The sequence below is a fragment of the Procambarus clarkii genome, chromosome 4 (assembly GCF_040958095.1).
Source record: "Procambarus clarkii isolate CNS0578487 chromosome 4, FALCON_Pclarkii_2.0, whole genome shotgun sequence".
In the NCBI taxonomy this organism is placed as follows: Eukaryota; Metazoa; Arthropoda; class Malacostraca; order Decapoda; family Cambaridae; genus Procambarus; species Procambarus clarkii.
The window spans coordinates 685334-712662 of NC_091153.1; the positions used below are offsets into that span (position 1 = coordinate 685334).

Consider the following 27329-nt stretch of genomic DNA (forward strand, 5'->3'; position numbering starts at 1 on the left):
ACTTGTTGCTCAAATAACCGTCAATTCCCTCTTCTGGTTCAACACATGAACTAGGGAAGACTTCTCAGAGTACTGGCGGACTTCAGGTGACGCGTAAATCCACGGGAGCGGGAAACAACTGTCCAACTGACAGGACCAACCGTCGCACGTCCGACCTCTATGACGTGTCGTGTCTGACTGATGGCGCCAGAGTGGCGCGCGGCCTGGACCCCCTTCCTTCGTGACGTCACTTTCACTACGGGAAGTTTTCATTGGCTCCCGGTGCCACATTGCTGTCGGTGACCAATCCGGTGCCACTGACGTCACACGGTTTTAGCGGGAGATCAGGGAGGCAAGCGCCATCTTGGCTCCCTAAAGGGCCTATACCACAGGCCAAAATATTACTATTTCACAAATTTATCGGCTCTCCGAGAACACTTCACTCTCTCCCATATATCAAATTGTAGCCTGCAACGTAGAGAACGCTTGGGAAAAGTAGACATGACTCTTACTGCAGGCGTGGGAGAATTATAAGGGGGGGAACACCGTCACACCAGGTAGCTACATCACTACCATCACCAGGTAGCTACAACACTACCATCACCAGGTAGCTACACCACTACAATCACCAGGTAGCTACACCACTTCAATCACCAGGTAGCTCCACCACTACAATCACCTGGTAGTTACACCACTACCATCACCAGGTAGCTACACCACTACCTTCACCAGGTAGCTACACCACTACAATCACTAGGTAGCTACACCACTACAATCACCACGTAGCAACACGACTACCATCACCAGGTAGCTACACGACTACAATCACCAGGTAGCTGCTCCACTACAATCACCAGGTAGCTACACCACTACCATCACTAGGTAGCTACACCACTACCATCACCAGGTAGCTACACCACAACCAACACCAGGTAGCTACACCACTACCATCACCAGGTAGCTACACCACTACCATCACCAGGTAGCTACACCACTACAATCACCACGTAGCAACACCACTACCATCACCAGGTAGCTACCCGAGTACAATCACCAGGTAGCTGCTCCACTACAATCACCAGGTAGCTACACCACTACCATCACTAGGTAGCTACACCACTACCATCACCAGGTAGCTACACCACTACCATCACCAGGTAGCTCCACCACTACCATCACCAGGTAGCTACACCACTACCATCACCAGGTAGCTACATCACTACCATCACCAGGTAGCTACAACACTACCATCACCAGGTAGCTACACCACTACAATCACCAGGTAGCTACACCACTTCAATCACCAGGTAGCTCCACCACTACAATCACCTGGTAGTTACACCACTACCATCACCAGGTAGCTACACCACTACCTTCACCAGGTAGCTACACCACTACAATCACTAGGTAGCTACACCACTACAATCACCACGTAGCAACACGACTACCATCACCAGGTAGCTACACGACTACAATCACCAGGTAGCTGCTCCACTACAATCACCAGGTAGCTACACCACTACCATCACTAGGTAGCTACACCACTACCATCACCAGGTAGCTACACAACTACCATCACCAGGTAGCTCCACCACTACCATCACCAGGTAGCTACACCACTACCATCACCAGGTAGCTACATCACTACCATCACCAGGTAGCAACACCACTACCATCACCAGGTAGCTACAACACAACCATCACCAGTTAGCTCCACCACTACCATCACCAGGTAGCTCCACCACTACCATCACCAGGTAGCTACACCACTACCATCACCAGGTAGCTACACCACTACCATCACCAGGTAGCTACAACACTACCATCACCAGGTAGCTCCACCACTACCATCACCAGGTAGCTACACCACTACCATCACTAGGTAGCTACTCCACTACCATCACCAGGTAGCTACACCACTACCATCACCAGGTAGCTACACCAATACTATCACCAGGTAGCTACACCACTACCATCACCAGGTAGCTACAACACTACCATCACCAGGTAGCTCCACCACTACAATCACCAGGTAGCTCCACCACTACAATCACCACGTAGCTACACCACTACAATCACCAGGTAGCTAATCCACTACAATCACCAGGTAGCTGCCAGGTGCGTGTCGTATTTCTGTATGTTGTAACACATCTCATTTCCAAACATTAGCGATGAACAATACAGCAACAAATTAATAATATTCTGTAAAAAACAAAATACTTTTCAGAAATAATAAAACATAAATAATGAGTACTGATAGAATCAACTCCTCCATGATGATGGTGGTGGCGGTGGTGTGTCGTGTGTTGTGGTACGTCTGGGGTGTGGTCCAGGACCACCTCCGTCTGCGCCTCCTCTAGCGGCAGTACGACTCCAGCTGGCGGGGACTGTTGAGTAAAGTCCCCCTCTTGAAGGTGATCGTCCCTCCACGCCTCGGGACCTTCACGACCCCCTGGACCTGCTGGACCATGTCCAGTTGCTTCGTCACGGGCGTCCTCGAGGTGGCGGTCTGGTGGGCCTTCATCAGGACCCTTAGTATCCTTCTCGACCTGGACCCAGTTGAGTCCTAAGTGAAGGAGTCGGAGTCGACGGGGCCACCTCCAGTGACCCCACCCGTGACAACACCAGTGTCACACACTCTGCGCATAACACCACAGCCCGTGACTCCCGTGATCCGGGGCAGGCTTGTCTGGATACGACCCAGGTCACGACCCAGGTCACCTGTGACACAGACGTGGTGCTACAGGACACCACCTGAGGCATAATTGGTGTTGACCACCCCCGTGACTACATCCGTGACTACCCCTGTGACTACATCCGTGACAACCCCTGTGACAACAGCAGTGACCACCCCTGTGACAACCCCTGTGAAAACACCAGTGTCACACACCCTGCGCATAACACTGCAGCCCGTGACTCCCGTGATGCGGGGCAGGCGTGTAGGGATACGACCCAGGTCACGACCTAGATCACCCATGACACAGACGTGGTGCTACAGGACACCACCTGAGGCATAATTGGTGGTGGCCACCCCCGTGACTACATCCGTGACCACCCCCGTGACTACCCCTGTGACAACACCAGTGTCACACACTCTGCGCATAACATCGCAGCCCGTGACTCCCATGATCCGTGGCAGGCGTGTCGGGATACGACCTAGGTCACGTCCCAGGTCACCTGTGACACAGACGTGGTGCTACAGGACACCACCTGAGGCATAATTGGTGGTGACCACCCCCGTGACTACATCCGTGACCACCCCCGTGACTACCCCTGTGACAACACCAGTGTCACGCACTCTGCGCATAACACCGCAGCCCGTGACTCCCATGATCCGGGGCAGGCTTGTCGGTATACTACCCAGGTCACGACCCAGGTCACCCGTGACACAGACGTGTTGCTACAGAACACCACCTGTGGCATAATTGGTGGTGACTACACCCGTGACTACCCCATTGACCACCCATGTGACAACACCAGTGTCACACACTCTGCGCGTAACACCGCAGCCCGTGACTCCCATGATCCGGGGCAGGCGTGTCGGTATACGACCCAGGTCACGACCCAGGTCACCCGTGACACAGACGTGTTGCTACAGGACACCACCTGTGGCATAATTGGTGGTGACTACACCCGTGACTACATCCGTGACTACCCCATTGACCACCCCTGTGACAACACCAGTGTCACACACTCTGCGCATAACACCGCAGCCCGTGTCTCCCGTGAACCGGGGCAGTCGTGTCGGGATACGACCTAGGTCACGACCCAGGTCACCTGTGACACAGACGTGGTGCTACAGGACACCACCTCAGGCATAATTGGTGGTGACCACTATTATAGACTGTGGGTTGGTTATTGTCGTCGTTGATCCTTCTCTATGGACAACCCAACCCACAACTCGGTAGAGTGCTTATACTAGGAGATCACCCTTGGCACTTCTGGCTCTTGGAGAGGGGCTCAACGTCACACGTTTAGGGGATGCGGCTCCAACGCTTAGCCTCGTTGTCACGTGCACACACCCACTCGAGCCGCTGTGACTCCCCACTCTCTCCTTATGAGGTATGATCTCCTCAATCCCCTATGACTTACTAGTATTACCTCTTACCCTGTCCACAGCAGTGGTTCTTGGTTCTTTCTCTCTCTCTCTCCTTCTTTACTACCTCCTGGGAAGCCTCACTAGGACAAGGGCAAACACCAGCAAATTGGAATACATTTACTGGACAGAGCACATACACGATACATACACACATATAATAATAATGAATCCCATACTCTATACTATTACAATCAGGTTGCTCTCCAACACCATCAGAACTCTACCATCAGCTTATCAAGTGGTATCCTATCTCCTGGTTCACCACCTGATACTATCAACCTCCTCAAGTTGGTCAAGTCTACATACACTGTTGCACCATCAGCAAGATAATATATATATATATAAAATCAGCATTTGAACGCAATAACATATATCAGTATAAATGTTCATTGATACGCAACAATGATCAATCGATCACTGTCAGTCCTGGAACGCATACATCTGTAGGTAATCCAGCCTACGACTGTAACTCTAAACTTCAGTATAAAACCCTCCTTGACATAAGAATGCAAACAGTCACTCACCTCTCACTGCGTCTTGCACACTAATGACAACCAAACACTATCAACTCCCTACAAGTAATCCACCAGAACTTCCCCTTCCACCTCTGGAAGTTCACTACCCTAATATCTTTAGGTTCTTCCGGGCTTCACTACCAGGATCCTCTGCAGCTCCTCCAGGCTGCTATCATGAAGTTTCCTTGAGCAACTACGGTGCTTCACCCTTCTGCTAGGTTCCTCCACAGCTCTCTTGGCTGCTACACCATGAAGTTTCCTCGAGCAACTATGGTGCTTCACCACCTCTACAGAAGCACGTGACACTCCTCTTCACTGCTTCTCCTCACAGCTCGAGGTCCTCTGCTTCACTACCTTGGAGTCTCATCAGCTACTTCATCTGCTGGCTTCGAAGTTCTCAGCAACTTCTTCCCCAAAGACAAACCTGCAACCCATCGACGCTCCAATAAAATTGTTTCCCCTTTGACACATAAACAAAAATAATCACACAATATGTTTGCCTCCAACCTCTATCTGTTCTCTACATACAGTGAGAGTGGACTCCCCCGTTTTGGGCAGGTCCATACTCCACCTCGCCTGGCGGCGGTCCTCACTCGCTGGGAGGGTCTTCCTCCGTCAGGAGCCAGGCTCCCTCAGTCGCCCGCCAGCGCTTAGAGGGGATGGACGTCGCTCCGTTTTCCTCCCTCTCCACTCTCTTATTTCAGGCCTTCTGCCTTATTAGAACATGTCTAACTTATAAATACACATTGCTACTGTCGCTGGGCACACGACCAACTACAAGCAATCACTATGAACTGGCGTATATCGTGCTTACCACAGATCGTCTGGTCGAGGGCGCTTCTTCCTCTGACGAGGCTTGGTCAGGGCGCTCCACGGCCCACAATAATGCCTTCGGGCGGCTTAATATTCACTAATTATCGCCCACGACTTGAGACCACACGTCCCCAGCTCGATTCCACAGCTGGTACGTCTGCACACTTCTCTTCTCTTTGAGATATATCACTAGGGGTTCCCTTCTGACGGGAGCTCAACGGAGCGCAGCTTTTCCCCTGCGATGTCTGGCACTCAAGTGAGGTCAAAGCCCCTCCAAAAGCGAGCCTCACGCCTCCAGCAAAATGTCCACATCTCCTAGCCAGTCATTTATCTGTTTTCTTCTTCATTGCCCATAATCTCAAATTGTTATACATATCCAAGCAACTATTTTACATATGCGTTATCACCTCAATATTTGCTAGACCTTCTAATCAGGTCAGGCTTGATGAATAACTCTCAAGGAGGGAGACTCGTTTCTCCTGTAGGCTGAGATCATAACACTCCCCTCCCCTTATTTTTGAGAGTTATTCCAGTGGCAAAGCTCGGGATAATACATCAGCCACCACACTGTCTCGTTCTTCACCCGATATACTCTCTTAGGAGTCTACAATTAATTCGTTGCACCTTGCAACATCTGGCTCACAACGTGCCAGAAACATGATCTTCTCATAAACGATCTGACCTCTCTGACACCTCTTAGCTAGGCTGTCCTCCTTGAACGCCTGCACTCCATCGGTCCACTCTACTTACTGTCTCCACCCTCCGTTTCCTCGTCTTCTTCTCTTCACGTCCAGAGTCAGACATCTACTGTCTGTACCTCCTCTGTCGTCTTCACACTTCCATCTACTGCCATTATACTTTCGTCTCCTGTCATCATACTTCACTTCCCCGTCTTCACCGACGCTCCTCCCTTTCGTCTCCCCATTTATCCGAGACCTCATCCCGTTTGACCTCCATCGAGTCCTCGGCTTTCTTCTATTCATCCATGCTTGCATCATCATCCTCTTCTCACACCTCTCACCTCTATACAACTCCCTTTCTTCTCCTTCAACTCTTCTTCGTTCCCTAAAAGTTTCTTCGAGCACTGTACTACATACAACAGCACTCGACCGTACATGTCGCTCTACCTCTCCTAGAGTGCTCGTAAGCATCTCTCCACACATACTGTCTCTTCTCCTTTCATTTCCTCGGCTATTACTCTTCTTCACTATCTCTCCTCCTCGTTTTCTGTGAAACATGTCAACTCTTGACATCTCAAACAACTTAACTCACCTATCCCTATGCCTCTGTGCTCGTGGACAACTTGACGCTCTACTTCCGTCCTCAGTCTGTCCACATCTTTCCTCATTCCTACTCAGCACAGTTGCATTCACCTTCCGACTCTTAATTTCAGCAGTCTGGGCTCTACTCAGGTCCGCTCTCTTCACATGATTCTTCTTCGGCTGGGCCATCTTCACTTTTGACCTCACCGAGACTTCATTTTCCTGGGCTGGACCTTCATCAAATAGCCGTGCTATATCTACATCGATCTCTTCCACCGGCTGAATCGACACTGTCTCATCTTCTCCAGCGTCTTCCTCGTCGGCCACCTCTGTCTTCATCACTACCGAGACAGGGTACTCAATGGCTTGGCGGTCTCCTGACTCATCTCCTCGGATGTCAGTCAGGTTCACACTCTCAGGTGTCCCACCCGTGCCGTGGCCTTCTGGGCACTCCTCTGGCACAGTCTCCGCCATGACTCTTGGCAACACCTTTGTCCCGCACAAGTCATTCCCCAGGATCACTTGGACTCCTGGAACAGGTATGTCGGGGCACACTCCCAACATCACCTCTGCCGACACATATTCCGACCTTAGCTGGACAGTACAAACGGGCATGTCACTCTCCGACAATAACCCATATACTCTCATCTTACTCCTGCCAGCTAACCGTCGATCATTCCCAATCAGGCTTCTCGTAATCAAGCTCTGATTAGCTCCGGTATCTCTTAAGATACCAACTTCTACCTCAGGTTGGCTTCCTATTCTGATCCAACCTTTGCTCATGAACGGCCTATACCTCTCGTTCACTAAGTTCGCTCTCTGTGGTTTGTCTCGGAACACATTAGTATATTTACTTTTGGGGTCACACATGACCAGGGTCACAACTCTTTTGCCCTGCCTACAATCTCGCATTACGTGACCCAATCCGTTACAATTGTAACATCTCATCTGGGAGAAGTCTCTTCTATATGTACCAGAGTAGTTCTGACTTTGTCCACTCGCATGAGAATTCCTCGGGCCAGGTACACTACTTGCACTCTGTGGGGTTTTACTGGACTCTCGATTTCCTGGATAACGATTAGCTTCTCGTTTAGCTCCTTCATCTTCACTTTCGGACGAAGTGCGCGACCCACTCTTCTGAGTTTTAGGGTACTTACTTTTATCTGCCCATTTATCAAAATTTTTCTCACCCCAGACTCTTCTGGGTCTTTCATAATTTCTTCCTCCCCAGACTCCACTGGGTCTGCCATTGCTGCGTCTCACCTCATTCTGCACTCTTTTCTCCCTCAAGCTCTTGTATGCTTCAGTAATCATATCTGCCGTATCTGCGGCATCTTTCACCTCCTTTATCCGTGCTTCTTGGATCTTGAACTTTGTTTCGGGATGCATCATCTCCAAGAACTTCTCCATGACCATCAGTTGCTTCAGGTCAGCGTAAGATCCAACTCCAGCAGCCTCAATCCACTTCTGGAATCGTCTTTCCAGATCTCTTGCTGTCTCAGCAAAAGTACACGCTCCAACTTTGATCATCTCTCTGAAGCGCTTCCTATAAGCTTCTGGGGTTAACTGAAACGAGCGCAATATGCTGCTCTTTACCGTGGCATAATCCCGGCACTCTTCCAGTGACAATTGGGTGTATGCCTCCCTGGCTGCACCGGTCAATCTTAACTGGACCAGCTGGGCCCATTCCTCCTGTGGCCACTCCTTGATGCTGGCTACTTTTTCAAAGTGCTCGAAAAAGCTCTCTGCCTCTTCGGGAACAAACAAGGGAATGTCCTTCTCCCTAACCCTAACATCTGGTCGGTGTGATACCTGGGTGGTGCTCTCTGGCAACCCATGTTCAATCCTTTGCTCAGCCAAGGTTCTATTCGCTTCTATCTGCATTTGTTTTGTTCTCTCTTTTTCTTTTTCGACTTGGGCTTTTTCTTTCTCCTGTTCCAACTCCAGTTCTCTTACTCTGGTTTTCTCTTTTTCTATTTCCAGTCTGGTTTTCTCTTTCCTTCTCGGCTTCATTTTTCATCTGGAGTTCTAATTTCATCTTTTCCAGCTGGAACTGTCTCTCCTTGTCCTCACGCTGCATCTGGAGCTCTAACTGGAATCTCTCCAAGCTCCTATTTCGGCTACTCCTGCTACTGCGGCTACTCTTGCTGCTCCTACTCGATCCCTGGGATCTCACTTCATCCTGCCCATCATCCTCCTTTCCACTTTCAGCTCCTTTTTGGGCTCCTTGCTCTGCTGCTTCATTTTTGGCTCTTAACTGCCTCAGGATCTCATCCTTCATCCCAGCTACCTTAGATGCTTTCAACCTAATGCCACATTTTTCTGCTATTTGTTTCAATTGATCCCTCGTGCAACCTTCCAAGTCCTCAGGCTTGCCTGACTCCACAAACGCTTGCACCTTATCCATCTTTGTCCTGTGAGTCTTCCCAAGAGAGAGAATATACACCTGCGGTCACACAGATTATCTATTTCAGCAAGGGTGTACAAATCCACTCTTGGACAGGGTGTGGGTGTGTCAGTTCACTCTCCCGGACACAGGCCCCCAATTTATTATAGACTGTGGGTTGATTATTGTCGTCGTTGATCCTTCTCTATGGACAACCCAACCCACAACTCGGTAGAGTGCTTATACTAGGAGATCACCCTTGGCACTTCTGGCTCTTGGAGAGGGGCTCAACGTCACACGTTTAGGGGATGCGGCTCCAACGCTTAGCCTCGTTGTCACGTGCACACACCCACTCGAGCCACTGTGACTCCCCACTCTCTCCTTATGAGGTATGATCTCCTCAATCCCCTATGACTTACTAGTATTACCTCTTACCCTGTCCACAGCAGTAGTTCTTGGTTCTTTCTCTCTCTCTCTCCTTCTTTACTACCTCCTGGGAAGCCCCACTAGGACAAGGGCAAACACCAGCAAATTGGAATACATTTACTGGACAAAGCACATACACGATACATACACACATATAATAATAATGAATCCCATACTCTATACTATTACAATCAGGTTGCTCTCCAACACCATCAGAACTCTACCATCAGCTTATCAAGTGGTATCCTATCTCCTGGTTCACCACCTGATACTATCAACCTCCTCAAGTTGGTCAAGTCTACATACACTGTTGCACCATCAGCAAGATAATATATATATATATAGAAAATCAGCATTTGAATGCAATAACATATATCAGTATAAATGTTCATTGATACGCAACAATGATCAATCGATCACTGTCAGTCCTGGAACGCATACATCTGTAGGTAATCCAGCCTACGACTGTAACTCTAAACTTCAGTATAAATCTCTCCTTGACATAAGAATGCAAACAGTCACTCACCTCTCACTGCGTCTTGCACACTAATGACAACCAAACACTATCAACTCCCTACAAGTAATCCACCAGAACTTCCCCTTCCACCTCTGGAAGTTCACTACCCTAATATCTTTAGGTTCTTCCGGGCTTCACTACCAGGATCCTCTGCAGCTCCTCCAGGCTGCTATCATGAAGTTTCCTTGAGCAACTACGGTGCTTCACCCTTCTGCTAGGTTCCTCCACAGCTCTCTTGGCTGCTACACCATGAAGTTTCCTCGAGCAACTATGGTGCTTCACCACCTCTACAGAAGCACGTGACACTCCTCTTCACTGCTTCTCCTCACAGCTCGAGGTCCTCTGCTTCACTACCTTGGAGTCTCATCAGCTACTTCATCTGCTGGCTTCGAAGTTCTTAGCAACTTCTTCCCCAAAGACAAACCTGCAACCCATCGACACACCAATAAAATTGTTTCCCCTTTGACACATAAACAAAAATAATCACACAATATGTTTGCCTCCAACCTCTATCTGTTCTCTACATACAGTGAGAGTGGACTCCCCCGTTTTGGGCGGGTCCATACTCCACCTCGCCTGGCGGCGGTCCTCACTCGCTGGGAGGGTCTTCCTCCGTCAGGAGCCAGGCTCCCTCAGTCGCCCGCCAGCGCTCAGAGGGGATGGACGTCGCTCCGTGTTCCTCCCTCTCCACTCTCTTATTTCAGGCCTTCTGCCTTATTAAAACATGTCTAACTTATAAATAAACATCGCTACTGTCGCTGGGCACACGACCAACTACAAGCAATCACTATGAACTGGCGTATATCGTGCTTACCACAGATCGTCTGGTCGAGGGCGCTTCTTCCTCTGACGAGGCTTGGTCAGGGCGCTCCACGGCCCACAATAATGCCTTCGGGCGGCTTAATATTCACTAATTATCGCCCACGACTTGAGACCACACGTCCCCAGCTTGATTCCACAGCTGGTACGTCTGCACACTTCTCTTCTCTTTGAGATATATCACTAGGGGTTCCCTTCTGACGGGAGCTCAACGGAGCGCGGCTTTTCCCCTGCGATGTCTGGCACTCAAGTGAGGTCAAAGCCCCTCCAGAAGCGAGCCTCATGCCTCCAGCAAAATGTCCACATCTCCTAGCCAGTCATTTATCTGTTTTCTTCTTCATTGCCCATAATCTCAAATTGTTATACATATCCAAGCAACTATTTTACATATGCGTTATCACCTCAATATTTGCTAGACCTTCTAATCAGGTCAGGCTTGATGAATAACTCTCAAGGAGGGAGACTCGTTTCTACTGTAGGCTGAGATCATAACACCACCCAAGTGACAACACCTGTTACTACCTCCGTGATCACCCACGTGAGAACACCCGTGACAACACCAGTGTCACACACTCTGTGCATAACACCACAGCCCGTGACTCCCGTGACCCGGGGCAGGCGGGGCAGGTCACGACCTCAGTGAACTACAGTTCGTGAACTGAGGAAGAACCTGGTGTAGGAACACCAGATTCCTACCTTAACACTTTGCCGTGGGGGACTAACACTTTGCCGTGGAGTGACTAACACTTTGCCGTGGAGGTGACTAACACGGCCTTGGTTTTGCGGGCCTCTCGCTCGATAGGTTATGCAGGCCTCTCGCTCGCTCGGTTTTGCAGGCCTCTCGCTCGCTCAGTTTTGCGGGCCTCTCGCTCGCTCGGTTTTGCGGGCCTCTCGCTCGCTAAGTTTTGCGGGCCTCTCGCTCGCTAAGTTTTGCGGGCCTCTCGCTCGCTCTGTTTTGCGGGACTCTCGCTCGCTCTGTTTTGCTGGCCTCTCGCTCGCTCGGTTTTGCGGGCCTCTCGCTCGCTAAGTTTTGCGGGCCTCTCACTCGCTCGGTTTTGCGGGCCTCTCGCTCGCTCTGTTTTGCTGGCCTCTCGCTCGCTCGGTTTTGCGGGCCTCTCGCTCGCTAAGTTTTGCGGGCCTCTCACTCGCTCGGTTTTGCGGGCCTCTCGCTCGCTCGGTTTTGCGGGGCTCTCGCTCGCTCGGTTTTGCGGGCCTCTCGCTCGCTCGGTTTTGCGGGCCTCTCGCTCGCTAAGTTTTGAGGGCCACTCGCTCGCTCTGTTTTGCGGGCCTCTCGCTCGCTCGGTTTTGCGGGCCTCTCGCTCGCTCGGTTTTGCGGGCCTCTCGCTCGCTAAGTTTTGCGGGCCTCTCGCTCGCTAAGTTTTGCGGGCCTCTCGCTCGCTCTGTTTTGCGGGACTCTCGCTCGCTCTGTTTTGCTAGCCTCTCGCTCGCTCGGTTTTGCGGGCCTCTCGCTCGCTAAGTTTTGCGGGCCTCTCACTCGCTCGGTTTTGCGGGCCTCTCGCTCGCTCTGTTTTGCTGGCCTCTCGCTCGCTCGGTTTTGCGGGCCTCTCGCTCGCTAAGTTTTGCGGGCCTCTCACTCGCTCGGTTTTGCGGGCCTCTCGCTCGCTCGGTTTTGCGGGGCTCTCGCTCGCTCGGTTTTGCGGGCCTCTCGCTCGCTCGGTTTTGCGGGCCTCTCGCTCGCTAAGTTTTGAGGGCCACTCGCTCGCTCTGTTTTGCGGGCCTCTCGCTCGCTCGGTTTTGCGGGCCTCTCGCTCGCTCGGTTTTGCGGGCCTCTCGCTCGCTAAGTTTTGCGGGCCTCTCGCTCGCTAAGTTTTGTGGGCCTCTCGCTCGCTCTGTTTTGCGGGACTCTCGCTCGCTCTGTTTTGCTGGCCTCTCGCTCGCTCGGTTTTGCGGGCCTCTCGCTCGCTAAGTTTTGCGGGCCTCTCACTCGCTCGGTTTTGCGGGCCTCTCGCTCGCTCTGTTTTGCTGGCCTCTCGCTCGCTCGGTTTTGCGGGCCTCTCGCTCGCTAAGTTTTGCGGGCCTCTCACTCGCTCGGTTTTGCGGGCCTCTCGCTCGCTCGGTTTTGCGGGGCTCTCGCTCGCTCGGTTTTGCGGGCCTCTCGCTCGCTCGGTTTTGCGGGCCTCTCGCTCGCTCGGTTTTGAGGGCCTCTCGCTCGCTCGGTTTTGCGGGCCTCTCGCTCGCTAGGTTTTGCGGGCCTCTCGCTCACTAGGTTTTGCGGGCCTCTCGCTCACAAGGTTTTGCGGGTCTCTCGCTCGCTAGGTTTTTGCGGGCCTCTCGCTCGCTAGGTTTTGCGGACCTCTCGCTCGCTAGGTTTTGCGGGCCTCTCGCTCGCTCAGTTTTGCGGGCCTCTCGCTCACGCGGTTTTGAGGGCATACTATTTGCGTGTTGTTAGTCACCCCCACGGCAAAGTGTTAGTCCCCCCATGGCTAGTTAAGTGTTAGTCCCTCAATTGCAAAGTGTTTGTCCCCTTTCCGCAAAGTGTTAGTCCCCCCCAACGGCAAAGTGTTAGTCCACCCAACGGCAAAGTGTTTGTCCCCCCACGGCAAAGTGTTTGTCCCCCCACGGCAAAGTGTTTGTCCTCCCACAGCAAAGTGTTATTTCCCCCCCCCCCCAACGGCAAAGTAATATTCCCCCCCCCCCTCAACGGCAAAGTGTTAGGAGCGAGTGGCCAAGAGTATTCATCTAATTGTGCTTATGGGGGTTTGGCTCTTTCGGCTCCCTTCCCATCTGTCATATATCATATTATTTTTTTTTTGCCACAAAACACACACACACACACACACACACACACACACACACACACACACACACACACACACACACACACACACACACACACACACACACACACATACATGTCAATGTTTGCAGATGACGCAAAATTAATGAGAAGAGTTGTGACAGACGAGGATTGTAGGATCCTCCAAGAGGACTTAAACAGGCTGCAGAGATGGTCAGGGAAATGGCTACTGGAGTTTAACACCAGTAAATGTAAAGTTATGGAAATGGGATCAGGTGACAGGAGACCAAAGGGACAGTACACAATGAAGGGGAACAGCCTACCTGTAACGATTCGAGAAAGAGACCTGGGAGTGGATGTGACACCTAATCTAACTCCTGAGGCACATATAAATAGGATAACGACAGCAGCGTACTCTACACTGGCGAAAATTAGAACTTCATTCAGAAACCTAAATGAGGAAGCTTTTAGAGCGCTTTACACTGCCTACGTGAGACCCGTCTTAGAGTATGCCGCGCCATCATGGAGCCCCCACCTGAAGAAACACATAAAGAAACTGGAGAAGGTTCAGAGGTTTGCGACGAGGCTTGTCCCAGAGCTACGAGGGATGGGATATGAAGAGCGGCTGAAGGAACTGAACCTTACGACACTAGAGAAAAGAAGGGAGAGAGGAGATATGATAGGGACATATAAAATACTCATGGGAATTGACAAAGTGGAAATAGATGAAATGTTCACACGTAATAATAACAGAACGAGGGGACATGGGTGGAAACTGGAAACTCAGATGAGTCACAGAGATGTTAGGAAGTTTTCTTTTAGCGTGAGAGTAGTAGAAAAATGGAATGCACTTGGGGAACAGGTTGTGGAAGCAAATACTATTCATACTTTTAAAACTAGGTATGATAGGGAAATGGGACAGGAGTCATTGCTGTAAACAACCGATAGCTTGAAAGGCGGGATCCAAGAGTCAATGCTCGATCCTGCAAGCACATATAGGTGAGTACACACACAGGTGTATTTAGCTCCACCACTACTATCACCAGGTAGCTCCACCACTACCATCACCAGGTAGCTCCAACACTACCATCACCAGGTAGCTCCATCACTACCATCACCAGGTAGCTCCACCACTACCATCACCAGGTAGCTCCACCACTACCATCACCAGGTAGCTACACCACTACCATCACCAGGTAGCAACACCACTACCATCACCAGGTAGCTACAACACTACCATCACCAGGTAGCTGTACGACTACCATCACCAGGTAGCTCCACCACTACCATCACCAGGTAGCTACATCACAACCATCACCAGGTAGCTCCACCACTACCATTACCAGGTAGCTCCACCACTACAATCACCAGGTAGCTCCACCACTACCATCACCAGGTAGCTATACATCACTACCATCACCAGGTAGCTCCACCACTACCATCACCAGGTAGCTACATCACTACCATCACCAGGTAGCAACACCACTACCATCACCAGGCAGCTACAACACTACCATCACCAGGTAGCTACACCACTACCATCACCAGGTAGCAACACCACTACCATCACCTGGTAGCTACATCACTACCATCACCAGGTAGCTACAACACTACCATCACCAGGTAGCTCCACCACTACCATCACCAGGTAGCTCCACCACTACCATCACCAGGTAGCTCCACCACTACCATCACCAGGTAGCTACACCACTACCATCACCAGGTAGCAACACAACTACCATCACCAGGTACCTACAACACTACCATCACCAGGTAGCTGCACCACTACCATCACCAGGTAGCTCCACTACTACCATTACCAGGTAGCTACATCACTACCATCACCAGGTAGCTCCACCACTACCATTACCAGGTAGCTCCACCACTACAATCACCAGGTAGCTCCACCACTACCATCACCAGGTAGCTACATCACTACCATCACCAGGTAGCTCCACCACTACCATCACCAGGTAGCTACATCACTACCATCACCAGGTAGCAACACCACTACCATCACCAGGTAGCTACAACACTACCATCACCAGGTAGCTACACCACTACCATCACCAGGTAGCAACACCACTACCATCACCTGGTAGCTAAATCACTACCATCACCAGGTAGCTACAACACTACCATCACCAGGTAGCTATACCACTACAATCACCAGGTAGCTACACCACTTCAATCACCAGGTAGCTCCACCACTACAATCACCTGGTAGCTACACCAATACCATCACCAGGTAGCTACACCACTACCATCACCAGGTAGCTACACCACTACAATCACCAGGTAGCTACACCACTACAATCACCACGTAGCAACACCACTACCATCACCAGGTAGCTACTCGACTACAATCACCAGGTAGCTGCTCCACTACAATCACCAGGTAGCTACACCACTACCATCACTAGGATATCTACACCACTACCATCACCAGGTAGCTACACAACTACCATCACCAGGTAGCTCCACCACTACCATCACCAGGTAGCTACACCACTACTATCACCAGGTAGCTTCATCACTACCATCACCAGGTAGCTACACCACTACCATCACCAGGTAGCTACACCACTACCATCACCAGGTAGCTACATCACTACCATCACCAGGTAGCTACACCACTACCATCACCAGGTAGCTACACCACTACCATCACCAGGTAGCTACACCACTACCATCACCAGGTAGCTACACCACTACCATCACCAGGTAGCTACAACACTACCATCACCAGGTTGCTCCACCACTACAATCACCTGGTAGCTGCCAGGTGCGTGTCGTATTTCTGCATGTTGTAACACATCTCATTTCCAAACATTAGCGATGAACAATACAGCAACAAATTAATAATATTCTGTAAAAAACAAAATACTTTTCAAAAATAATAAAACATAAATAATGAGCACTGATAGAATCAACTCCTCCATGATGATGGTGGTGGCGGTGGTGTGTCGTGTGTTGTGGTACGTATGGGGTGTGGTCCAGGATCACCTCCGTCTGCGCCACCTCTAGCGGCAGTACGACTCCAGCTAGCGGGGACTGTTGACTAACGTCCCCCTCTTGAAGGTGATCGTCCCTCCACGCCTCGGGACCTTCACGTCCCCCTGGACCTGCTGGACCATGTCCAGTTGCTTCATCACGGGCGTCCTCGAGGTGGCGGTCTGGTGGGCCTTCATCAGGACCCTTAGTATCCTTCTCGACCTTAACCCAGTTGAGTCCTAAGTGAAGGAGACGGAGTCGACGGGGCCACCTCCAGTAACCACCCACGTGACAACACCCGTGACAACACCAGTGTCACACACTCTGCGCATAACACCACAGCCCTTGACTCCCGTGATCCGGGGCAGGCGTGTCGGGATACGACCCAGGTCACGACCCAGGTCACCTGTGACACAGACGTGGTGCTACAAGACACCACCTGAGGCAAAATTGGTGTTGACCACCCCCGTGACTACATCCGTGACAACCCCTGTGACTACATCCGTGACAACCCCTGTGACAACACCAGTGTCACACACTGCGCATAACACCGCAGCCCGTGATCCGAGGCAGGCGTGTCGGGATACGACCCAGGTCACGACCCAGGTCACCTGTGACACAGACGTGGTACTACAAGACACCATCTGAGGCATAATTGGTGTTGACCACCCCCGTGACTACATCCGTGACAACCCCTGTGACTACATCCGTGACAACCCCTGTGACAACAGCAGTGACCACCCCCGTGACCACCCCCGTGACAACACCAGTGTCACACACTCTGCGCATAACACCGCAGCCCGTGACTCTTGTTATCCGGGGCAGGCGTGTAGGGATACGACCCAGGTCACGACCCAGGTCACCCATGACACAGACGTGATGCTACAGGACACCACCTGTGGCATAATTGGTGGTGACAACCCCCGTGACCAGCACTGAGACCACACCCGTGACTACCCCCGTGTCCACACCCGTGACAACCCCCGTGACTACCCCTGTGACAACACCAGTGTCACACACTCTGCGCATAACACCGTAGCCCGTGACTCCCGTGATCCGGGGTAGGCGTATCGGGATACGACCCAGGTCACGACCCAGGTCACCTGTGACACAGACGTGGTGCTACAGGACACCACCTGAGGCATAATTGGTGGTGACCACTATTATAGACTGTGGGTTGGTTGGTGTTGTCGTCGTCGATCCTTCTCTATGGACAACCCAACCCACAACTCGGCAGAGTGCTTATACTAGGAGATCACCCTTGGCGCTTCTGGCTCTTGGAGAGGGGCTCAACGTCACACGTTTAGGGGATGCGGCTCCAACACTTAGCCTCGTTGTCACGTGCACACACCCACTCGAGCCGCTGTGACTCCCCACTCTCTCCTTATGAGATATGATCTCCTCAATCCCCTTATGACTTACTAGTATTACCTCTTACCCTGTCCACAGCAGTGGTTCATGGTTCTTTCTCTCTCTCTCTCTCCTTCTTTACTACCTCCTGGGAAGCCTCACTAGGACAAGGGCAAACACCAGCAAATTGTGACACATTTACTGAACAAAGCACATACACGATACATACACACATATAATAATGAATCTTATACTCTATAATATCACAATCAGGTTGCACTCCAATACCATCAGAACTCTATTATCAGCTTATCATGTGGTATCCTACCTCCTGGTTCACCACCTGATACTATTAACTTCCTCAAGTTGGTCAAGCCTACACACTGTTGCACCATCAGCAAGATAACATATATATATAGAAAATCAGCATTTGAATGCAATAACATATACCAGTACAAATGTTAATTGATACTTCAGTATAAAAAAACTCCTTGACATAAGAATGCCAACAGTCACTCACCTCTCACTGCGTCTTGCACGCTAATGACAACCAAACACTATCAACTCCCTACTAGTAATCCACCAGAACTTCCCCTTCCACCTCTGGAAGTTCACAACCCTAATATCCTTAGGTTCTTCCGGGCTTCACTACCGGGATCCTCTGCAGCTCCTCCAGGCTGCTATCATGAAGTTTCCTTGTGTAACTACGGTGCTTCACCCTTCAGCTAGGTTCCTCCACAGCTCTCTTGGCTGCTACACCATGAAGTTTCCCCGAGCAACTGTGGTACTTCTCCACCTCTACAGAAGCACATGACACTCCTCTTCACTGCTGCTTCTCCTCACAGCTCGAGGTCCTCTGCTCCACTACCTTGGAGTCTCATCAGCTACTTCATCTGCTGGCTTCGAAGTTCTCAGCAACTTCTTCCCCAAAAGACAAACCTGCAACCCATCGACACTCCAATAAAATGTTCCCCTTTAACACATAAACAAAAAATATTCACACAATATGTTTGCCTCAAACCTCTATCTGTTCTCTACATACAGTGAGAGTGGACTCCCCCGTTTTGGGCGGGTCCATACTCCACCTCGCCTGGTGGCGGTCCTCACTCGCTGGGAGGGTCTTCCTCCATCCGGAGCCAGGCTCCCTCAGTCGTCCGCCAGCGCTCAGAGAGGACGGACGTCGCTCCGTGTTCCTCCCTCTTCACTCTCCTATTTCAGGCCTTCTGCCTTATTAAAACATGTCTAACTTATAAATAAACATCGCTACTGTCGCTGGGCACACGACCAACTACAATGCAATCACTATGAACTGGCGTATATCGTGCTTACCACAGATTAACTGGTCGAGGGCGCTTTTCCTCTGACGGCGTCTGGTCAGGGCGCTCCACACAGCCCACAATAATGCCTCCGGGAGGCTTAATATTCACTAATTATCGTCCACGACTTGAGACCACACGTCCCCAGCTCGATTCCACAGCTGGTACGTCTGCACACTTCTCTTCTCTTAGAGATATATCACTAGGGGTTCCCTTCTGACGGGAGCTCAACGGAGCGCGGCTTCCCCCTGCGATGTCTGGCACTCAAGTGAGGTCAAGGTCCTCCAGAAGCGAGCCTCACGCCTCCAGCAAAATGTCCACATCTCCTAGCCAGTCATTTATCTATTTTCTTCTGCATTGCCCATAATCTCAAACTGTTACACATATCCAACCAACCATTTTACATATGGGTTATCACCTCAATATTTGCTAGACCTTCCAGTTAGGTCAGGCTTGCTGAATAACTCTCAAGAAGGGAGACTCGTTTCTCCTGCAGGCTGAGATCATAACACTCCCCTCCCCTTATTTTTGAGAGTTATTCTAGTGGCTAGGCTCGGGATAATACATCCGCCACCACACTGTCTCGTTCTTCAACCGATTGGTTCGAACGGTTGATCTGCTTACGTACTCCCTTAGGAGTCTACAATTAGTTCGTTGCTCCTTGCAACATCTGGCTCACAACTCGCCAGAAATATGATCTTCTCACAAACGATTTGACTTCTCTGGCACCTCTTGGCTAGGCTGTCCTCCCTTGGACGCCTGCACTCCATCGGTCCACTCTACTTATTGTCTCCACCCTCCATTTCCTCGTCTTCTTCTCTTCACGTCCAGAGTCAGACGTCTACTGTCTGTACCTCCTCTGTCGTCTTCACACTTCCATCTACTGCCATTATACTTTCGTCTCCTGTCCTCATACTTCACTCCATCGTCTTCACCGACGATCCTCCTTTTCGTCTCCTCATTTATCTGAGACCTCATCCTGTTCGACTCCCATCGAGTCCTCGGCTTTCTTCTATTCCTCCATGCTTGTATCATCATCCTCTTCTCACATTTCTCACCTCTATACAACTCCATTTCTTCTCCTTCAACTCTTCTTCGTTCCCTAAAAGTTTCTTCGAGCACTGCATTACATCCAACAGCACTCGACCATACATGTCGCTTTGCCTCTCCCAAAGTCCTCGCAAGCATCTCTCCACACATACTGTCTCTTCTCCTCTCATTTTCTCGGCTATCACTCTTCTTCACTATCTTTTCTCCACGTTTTCTGTGAAACATGTCAACTCCTGACATCTCAAACAACTTAACTCCACTATCCATATGCCTCTGTGCTCGTGGACCACTTGACGATCTACTCCCGTCCTCAGTATGTCCACATCCTTCCTCATTCCTACTCAGCACAGTTGCATTCACTTTCCGACTCTTAATTTCAGCAGTCTGGGCTCTACTCAGGTCCGCTCTCTTCACATGATTCTTCTTCGGCTGGGCCATCTTCACTTTTGACCTCACCGAGACTTCATTTTCCTGGGCTGGACCTTCATCAAACAGCCATGCTATATCTACATCAATATCTTCTACCGGTTTAATTGACACTGTCTCATCTTCTCCAGCGTCTTCCTTGTCGGCCACCTCTGTCTTCATCACTACCGAGACAGGGTACTCAATGGCTTGGTGGTCTCCTGACTCATCCCCTCGGATGTCAGTCAGGTTCACACTCTCAGGTGTCCCACCCGTGCAGTGGCCTTCTGGGCACTCCTCTGGCACAGTCTCCGCTATGACTCTTGGCAACACCTTTGTCCCACACAAGTCATTCCCCAGAATCACTTGGACTCCTGGAATAGGTATGTCGGGGCACACTCCCAACATCACCTCCGCCGACACATATTCCGACCTTAGCTGGACAGTACATACGGGCATGTCACTCTCAGACAATAACCCATATACTCTCATCTTACCACTGCCAGCTAATCGTCGATCATTCCCAATCAGGCTTCTCGTAATCAAGCTCTGATTAGCTCCGGTATCTCTTAAGATACCAACTTCTACTTCAGGTTGGCCTCCTACACTGATCCAACCTTTGCTCATGAACGGCCTATACCTCTCGTTCACTAAGTTCGCTCTCTGTGGTTTGTCTTGGAACACATTGATATATTTGCTTCGGGGGTCACACATGGCCAGGGTCACAACTCTCTTGCCCTGCCGACAATCTCGCATCACGTGACCCAATCCGTTACAATTGTAACATCTCATCTGGGAAAAGTCTCTTCTATATGTACCAGAGTAGCTCTGACTCTGTCCACTCGCATTGGAGTTCCTCGGGCCAGACGTACTACTCGCACTCTGTGGAGCTTTACTGGACTCTTGATTCCCTGGATAACGATTAGTTTCTCGTTTGGCTCCTCCATCCTCACTTTCAGACGAAGTGCGCGACCTACTCTTCTGAGTTTTAGGGTACTTACTTTTATCTGCCCATTTATCAAAATTTTTCTCACCCCAGACTCTTCTGGGTCTTTCATAATTTCTTCCTCCCCAGACTCCATTGGATCTGCCATTGCTGCGTCTCGCCTCGCTTCTCACTCTGTTCTCCCTTAAGCTCTTGTACGCTTCAGTAATCATATCCGCCCTATCTGCGGCATCTTTCACCTCCATTATCCCTGCTTCTTGGATCTTGAACTTTGTTTCGGGATGCATCATCTCCAAGAACTTCTCCATGACCATCAGTTGCTTCAGGTCAGCATAAGATCCAACTCCAGCAGCCTCAATCCACTTCTGGAATCGTCTTTCCAGATCTCTTGCTGTCTCAGCAAACGTACATGCTCCAACTTTGATCATCTCTCTGAAGCGCTTTCTATAAGCTTCTGGGGTTAACTGAAACGAGCGCAAAATGCTGCTCTTTACCGTGGCATAATCCTGACACTCTTCCAGTGACAATTGGGTGTATGCCTCCCTGGCTGCACCGGTCAATCTTAACTGGACCAGCTGGGCCCATTCCTCCTGTGGCCACTCCTTGATGCTGGCTACTTTTTCAAAGTGCTCGAAAAAGCTCTCTGCCTCTTCGGGAACAAACAAGGGAATGTCCTTCTCCCTAACCCTAACATCTGGTGGGTGTGATACCTGGGTGGTGCTCTCTGGCAACCCATGTTCAATCCTTTGCTCAGCCAAGGTTCTGTTCGCTTCTATCTGCATTTGTTTTGTTCTCTCTTTTTCTTTTTCGACCTCTAGTCTTGCTTTCTCTTTTTCTTTCTCTTGTTCCAACTCCAGTTCTCTTACTCTGGTTTTCTCTTTTTCTACTTCCAGTTTGGTTTTCTCTTTCTCTACTTCCAGTCTGGTTTTCTCTTTTTCCTTCTCGGCTTCATTTTTCATCTGCAGTTCTAATTTCATCTTTTCCAGCTGGAACTGTCTCTCCTTGTCCTCACGCTGCATCTGGAGCTCTAACTGGAATCTCTCCAAGCTCCTATTCCGGCTACTCCTACTACTGCGGCTACTCTTGCTGCTCCTACTCGATCCCTGGGATCTCACTTCATCCTGCCCATCATCCTCCTTTCCACTTTCAGCTCCTTTTTGGGCTCCTTGCTCTGCCGCTTCACTTTTGGCTCTTAACTGCCTCAGGATCTCATCCTTCATCCCAGCTACTTTAGACGCTTTCAACCTGATGCCACATTTTTCTGCTATTTGTTTCAATTGATCCCTCGTGCAACCTTCCAAGTCCTCAGGCTTGCCTGACTCCACAAACGTTTGCACCTTATCCATCTTTGTCCTGTGAGTCTTCCCAAGAGAAAATATACACCTGCGTTCACACAGTTTATCTCAGCAAGGGTGTACAAATCCACTCTTGGACAGGGTGTGGGTGTGTCAGTTCACTCTCCCGGACACAGGCCCCCAATTTATTATAGACTGTGGGTTGGTTGGTGTTGTCGTCGTCGATCCTTCTCTATGGACAACCCAACCCACAACTCGGCAGAGTGCTTATACTAGGAGATCACCCTTGGCGCTTCTGGCTCTTGGAGAGGGGCTCAACGTCACACGTTTAGGGGATGCGGCTCCAACACTTAGCCTCGTTGTCACGTGCACACACCCACTCGAGCCGCTGTGACTCCCCACTCTCTCCTTATGAGATATGATCTCCTCAATCCCCTTATGACTTACTAGTATTACCTCTTACCCTGTCCACAGCAGTGGTTCATGGTTCTTTCTCTCTCTCTCTCTCCTTCTTTACTACCTCCTGGGAAGCCTCACTAGGACAAGGGCAAACACCAGCAAATTGTGACACATTTACTGAACAAAGCACATACACGATACATACACACATATAATAATGAATCTTATACTCTATAATATCACAATCAGGTTGCACTCCAATACCATCAGAACTCTATTATCAGCTTATCAAGTGGTATCCTACCTCCTGGTTCACCACCTGATACTATTAACTTCCTCAAGTTGGTCAAGCCTACACACTGTTGCACCATCAGCAAGATAACATATATATATAGAAAATCAGCATTTGAATGCAATAACATATACCAGTACAAATGTTAATTGATACTTCAGTATAAAAAAACTCCTTGACATAAGAATGCCAACAGTCACTCACCTCTCACTGCGTCTTGCACGCTAATGACAACCAAACACTATCAACTCCCTACTAGTAATCCACCAGAACTTCCCCTTCCACCTCTGGAAGTTCACAACCCTAATATCCTTAGGTTCTTCCGGGCTTCACTACCGGGATCCTCTGCAGCTCCTCCAGGCTGCTATCATGAAGTTTCCTTGTGTAACTACGGTGCTTCACCCTTCAGCTAGGTTCCTCCACATCTCTCTTGGCTGCTACACCATGAAGTTTCCCCGAGCAACTGTGGTACTTCTCCACCTCTACAGAAGCACATGACACTCCTCTTCACTGCTGCTTCTCCTCACAGCTCGAGGTCCTCTGCTCCACTACCTTGGAGTCTCATCAGCTACTTCATCTGCTGGCTTCGAAGTTCTCAGCAACTTCTTCCCCAAAAGACAAACCTGCAACCCATCGACACTCCAATAAAATGTTCCCCTTTAACACATAAACAAAAAATATTCACACAATATGTTTGCCTCAAACCTCTATCTGTTCTCTACATACAGTGAGAGTGGACTCCCCCGTTTTGGGCGGGTCCATACTCCACCTCGCCTGGTGGCGGTCCTCACTCGCTGGGAGGGTCTTCCTCCATCCGGAGCCAGGCTCCCTCAGTCGTCCGCCAGCGCTCAGAGAGGACGGACGTCGCTCCGTGTTCCTCCCTCTTCACTCTCCTATTTCAGGCCTTCTGCCTTATTAAAACATGTCTAACTTATAAATAAACATCGCTACTGTCGCTGGGCACACGACCAACTACAATGCAATCACTATGAACTGGCGTATATCGTGCTTACCACAGATTAACTGGTCGAGGGCGCTTTTCCTCTGACGGCGTCTGGTCAGGGCGCTCCACACAGCCCACAATAATGCCTCCGGGAGGCTTAATATTCACTAATTATCGTCCACGACTTGAGACCACACGTCCCCAGCTCGATTCCACAGCTGGTACGTCTGCACACTTCTCTTCTCTTAGAGATATATCACTAGGGGTTCCCTTCTGACGGGAGCTCAACGGAGCGCGGCTTCCCCCTGCGATGTCTGGCACTCAAGTGAGGTCAAGGTCCTCCAGAAGCGAGCCTCACGCCTCCAGCAAAATGTCCACATCTCCTAGCCAGTCATTTATCTATTTTCTTCTGCATTGCCCATAATCTCAAACTGTTACACATATCCAACCAACCATTTTACATATGGGTTATCACCTCAATATTTGCTAGACCTTCCAGTTAGGTCAGGCTTGCTGAATAACTCTCAAGAAGGGAGACTCGTTTCTCCTGCAGGCTGAGATCATAACACCACCCCCGTGACTACATCCGTGACCACCCCCGTGACTACCCCTGTGACAACACCAGTGTCACACACTCTGCGCATAACACCGCAGCCCGTGACTCCCATGATCCGGGGCATTCGTGTCGGGATACGACCCAGGTCACGGCCCAGGTCACCCGTGACACAGACGTGGTGCTACAGGACACCACCTGAGGCATAATTGGTGGTGACCACCCCCGTGACAACCCCCGTGACAACACCAGTGTCACACACTCTGCGCATAACACCGCAGCCCGTAACTCCCGTGATCCGGGGCAGGCGTGTCGGGATACGAACCAGGTCACGTCCCAGGTCACCCGTGACACAGACGTGGTGCTACAGGACACCACCTGTGGCATAATTGGTGTTGACTACACCCGTGACTACATCCGTGACCACATCCGTGACTACCCCAGTGACCACCCCTGTGACAACACCAGTGTCACACACTCTGCGCATAACACCGCAGCCCGTGACTCCCGTGATCCGGGGCAGGCGTGTCGGTATACGACCCTGGTCACGACCCAGGTCACCCGTGACACAGACGTGGTGCTACAGGACACCACCTGTGGCATAATTGGTGGTTACTACACCCGTGACCACCCCTGTGACAACACCATAGTGTCACACACTCTGCGCATAACACCGCAGCCCATGACTCCCGTGACCCGGGGCAGACGGGGCAGGTCACGACCTCAGTGAACTACAGTTCGTGAACTGAGGAAGAACCTGGTGTAGGAACACCAGATTCCTACCTTAACACTTTGCCGTGGGGGACTAACACTTTGCCGTGGAGTGACTAACACTTTGCCGTGGAGGTGACTAACACGGCCTTGGTTTTGCGGACCTCTCGCTCGCTAGGTTATGCAGGCCTCTCGCTTGCTTGGTTTTCCGGGCCTCTCGCTCGCTAAGTCTTGCGGTCCTCTCGCTCGCTCGGTTTTGCGGGCCTCTCGCTCGCTCGGTTTTGCGGGCCTCTCGCTCGCTAAGTTTTGCGGGCCTCTCGCTCGCTAAGTTTTGCGGGCCTCTCGCTCGCTCGGTTTTGCGGGCCTCTCGCTCGCTAAGTTTTGCGGGCCTCTCCCTCGCTCTGTTTTGCGGGACTCTCGCTCGCTCTGTTTTGCGGGCCTCTCGCTCGCTCGGTTTTGCGGGCCTCTCGCTCGCTAAGTTTTGCGGGCCTCTCGCTCACTAAGTTTTGCGGGCCTCTCGCTCGCTCGGTTTTGCGGGCCTCTCGCTCGCTAAGTTTTGCGGGCCTCTCGCTCGCTCTGTTTTGCGGGACTCTCGCTCGCTCTGTTTTGCGGGCCTCTCGCTCGCTCGGTTTTGCGGGCCTCTCGCTCGCTTAAGTTTTGCGGGCCTCTCGCTCACTAAGTTTTGCGGGCCTCTCGCTCGCTCGGTTTTGCGGACCTCTCGCTCGCTCTGTTTTGCGGGCCTCTCGCTCGCTCTGTTTTGCGGGCCTCTCACTCGCTTGGTTTTGCGGGCCTCTCGCTCGCTCAGTTTTGAGGGCCTCTCGCTCGCTCGGTTTTGCGGGTCTCTCGCTCGCTCGGTTTTGCGGGTCTCTCGCTCGCTAGGTTTTGCGGGCCTCTCGCTCGCTAGGTTTTGCGGGCCTCTCGCTCGCTAGGTTTTTGCGGGCCTCTCGCTCGCTAGGTTTTTGCGGGCCTCTCGCTCGCTAGGTTTTTGCGGGCCTCTCGCTCGCTAGGTTTTGCGGGCCTCTCGCTTACTAGGTTTTGCGGGCCTCTCGCTCGCTCGGTTTTGCGGGCCTCTCGCTCACGCGGTTTTGAGGGCATACTGTTTGCGTGTTGTTAGTCACCCCCACGGCAAAGTGGGGGTGACTAACCCATGGCAAGTTAAGTGTTAGTCCCCCAATGGCAAAGTGTTTGTCTCCCCACGGCAAAGTGTTTGTCCTCCCACAGCAAAGTGATATTTACCCCCCCCTCCCCAACGGCAAAGTGTTATTTCCCCCCCCCCCCAACGGCAAAGTGTTATTCCCCCCCCCCTAACGGCAAAGTGTTAGGAGCGAGTGGCCAAGAGTATTCATCTAATTGTGCTTATGGGGGTTTGGCTCTTTCGGCTCCCTTCCCATCTGTCATATATCAAATTATTTTTTTTTTTGCCACAAAACACACACACACACACACACACACACACACACACACACACACACACACACACACACACACACACACACACACA

At 50.9% G+C, this 27329-nt stretch overlaps 1 protein-coding gene across 3 annotated transcripts; it reads right to left on the reverse strand.

Annotated features, from left to right (window-relative positions):
• Window positions 1–2226: 2226 nt before the first annotated feature.
• On the reverse strand, window positions 2227–25981 carry LOC138369269 (uncharacterized). Of its 3 annotated transcripts, none has more exons than XR_011229788.1 (2): window positions 19248–25981; window positions 2227–5017 (listed from the first exon to the last, which is right to left on the reverse strand). XR_011229788.1 is itself a non-coding variant. In XM_069332249.1 (2 exons), exon 2 carries the CDS (start codon window positions 22979–22981, stop codon window positions 20018–20020), a length of 2964 nt encoding a protein of 987 aa, XP_069188350.1. In that variant the 5' UTR covers window positions 22982–24244; window positions 24635–25981; the 3' UTR covers window positions 16467–20017. The 3 variants fall into 3 exon arrangements, 1 of the variants encoding a protein (XP_069188350.1); XR_011229787.1 differs by lacking the exon at window positions 2227–5017 and adding an exon at window positions 16467–18857; XM_069332249.1 differs by lacking the exon at window positions 2227–5017 and having other exon boundaries at window positions 16467–24244; window positions 24635–25981.
• Window positions 25982–27329: the final 1348 nt, after the last annotated feature.

What these genes read in the sequence shown, in the direction of transcription:
- LOC138369269 (XM_069332249.1), bottom strand. Translation starts at nt 22,981, where the DNA reads ATGGATAAGGTGCAAACGTTTGTGGAGTCAGGCAAGCCTGAGGACTTG.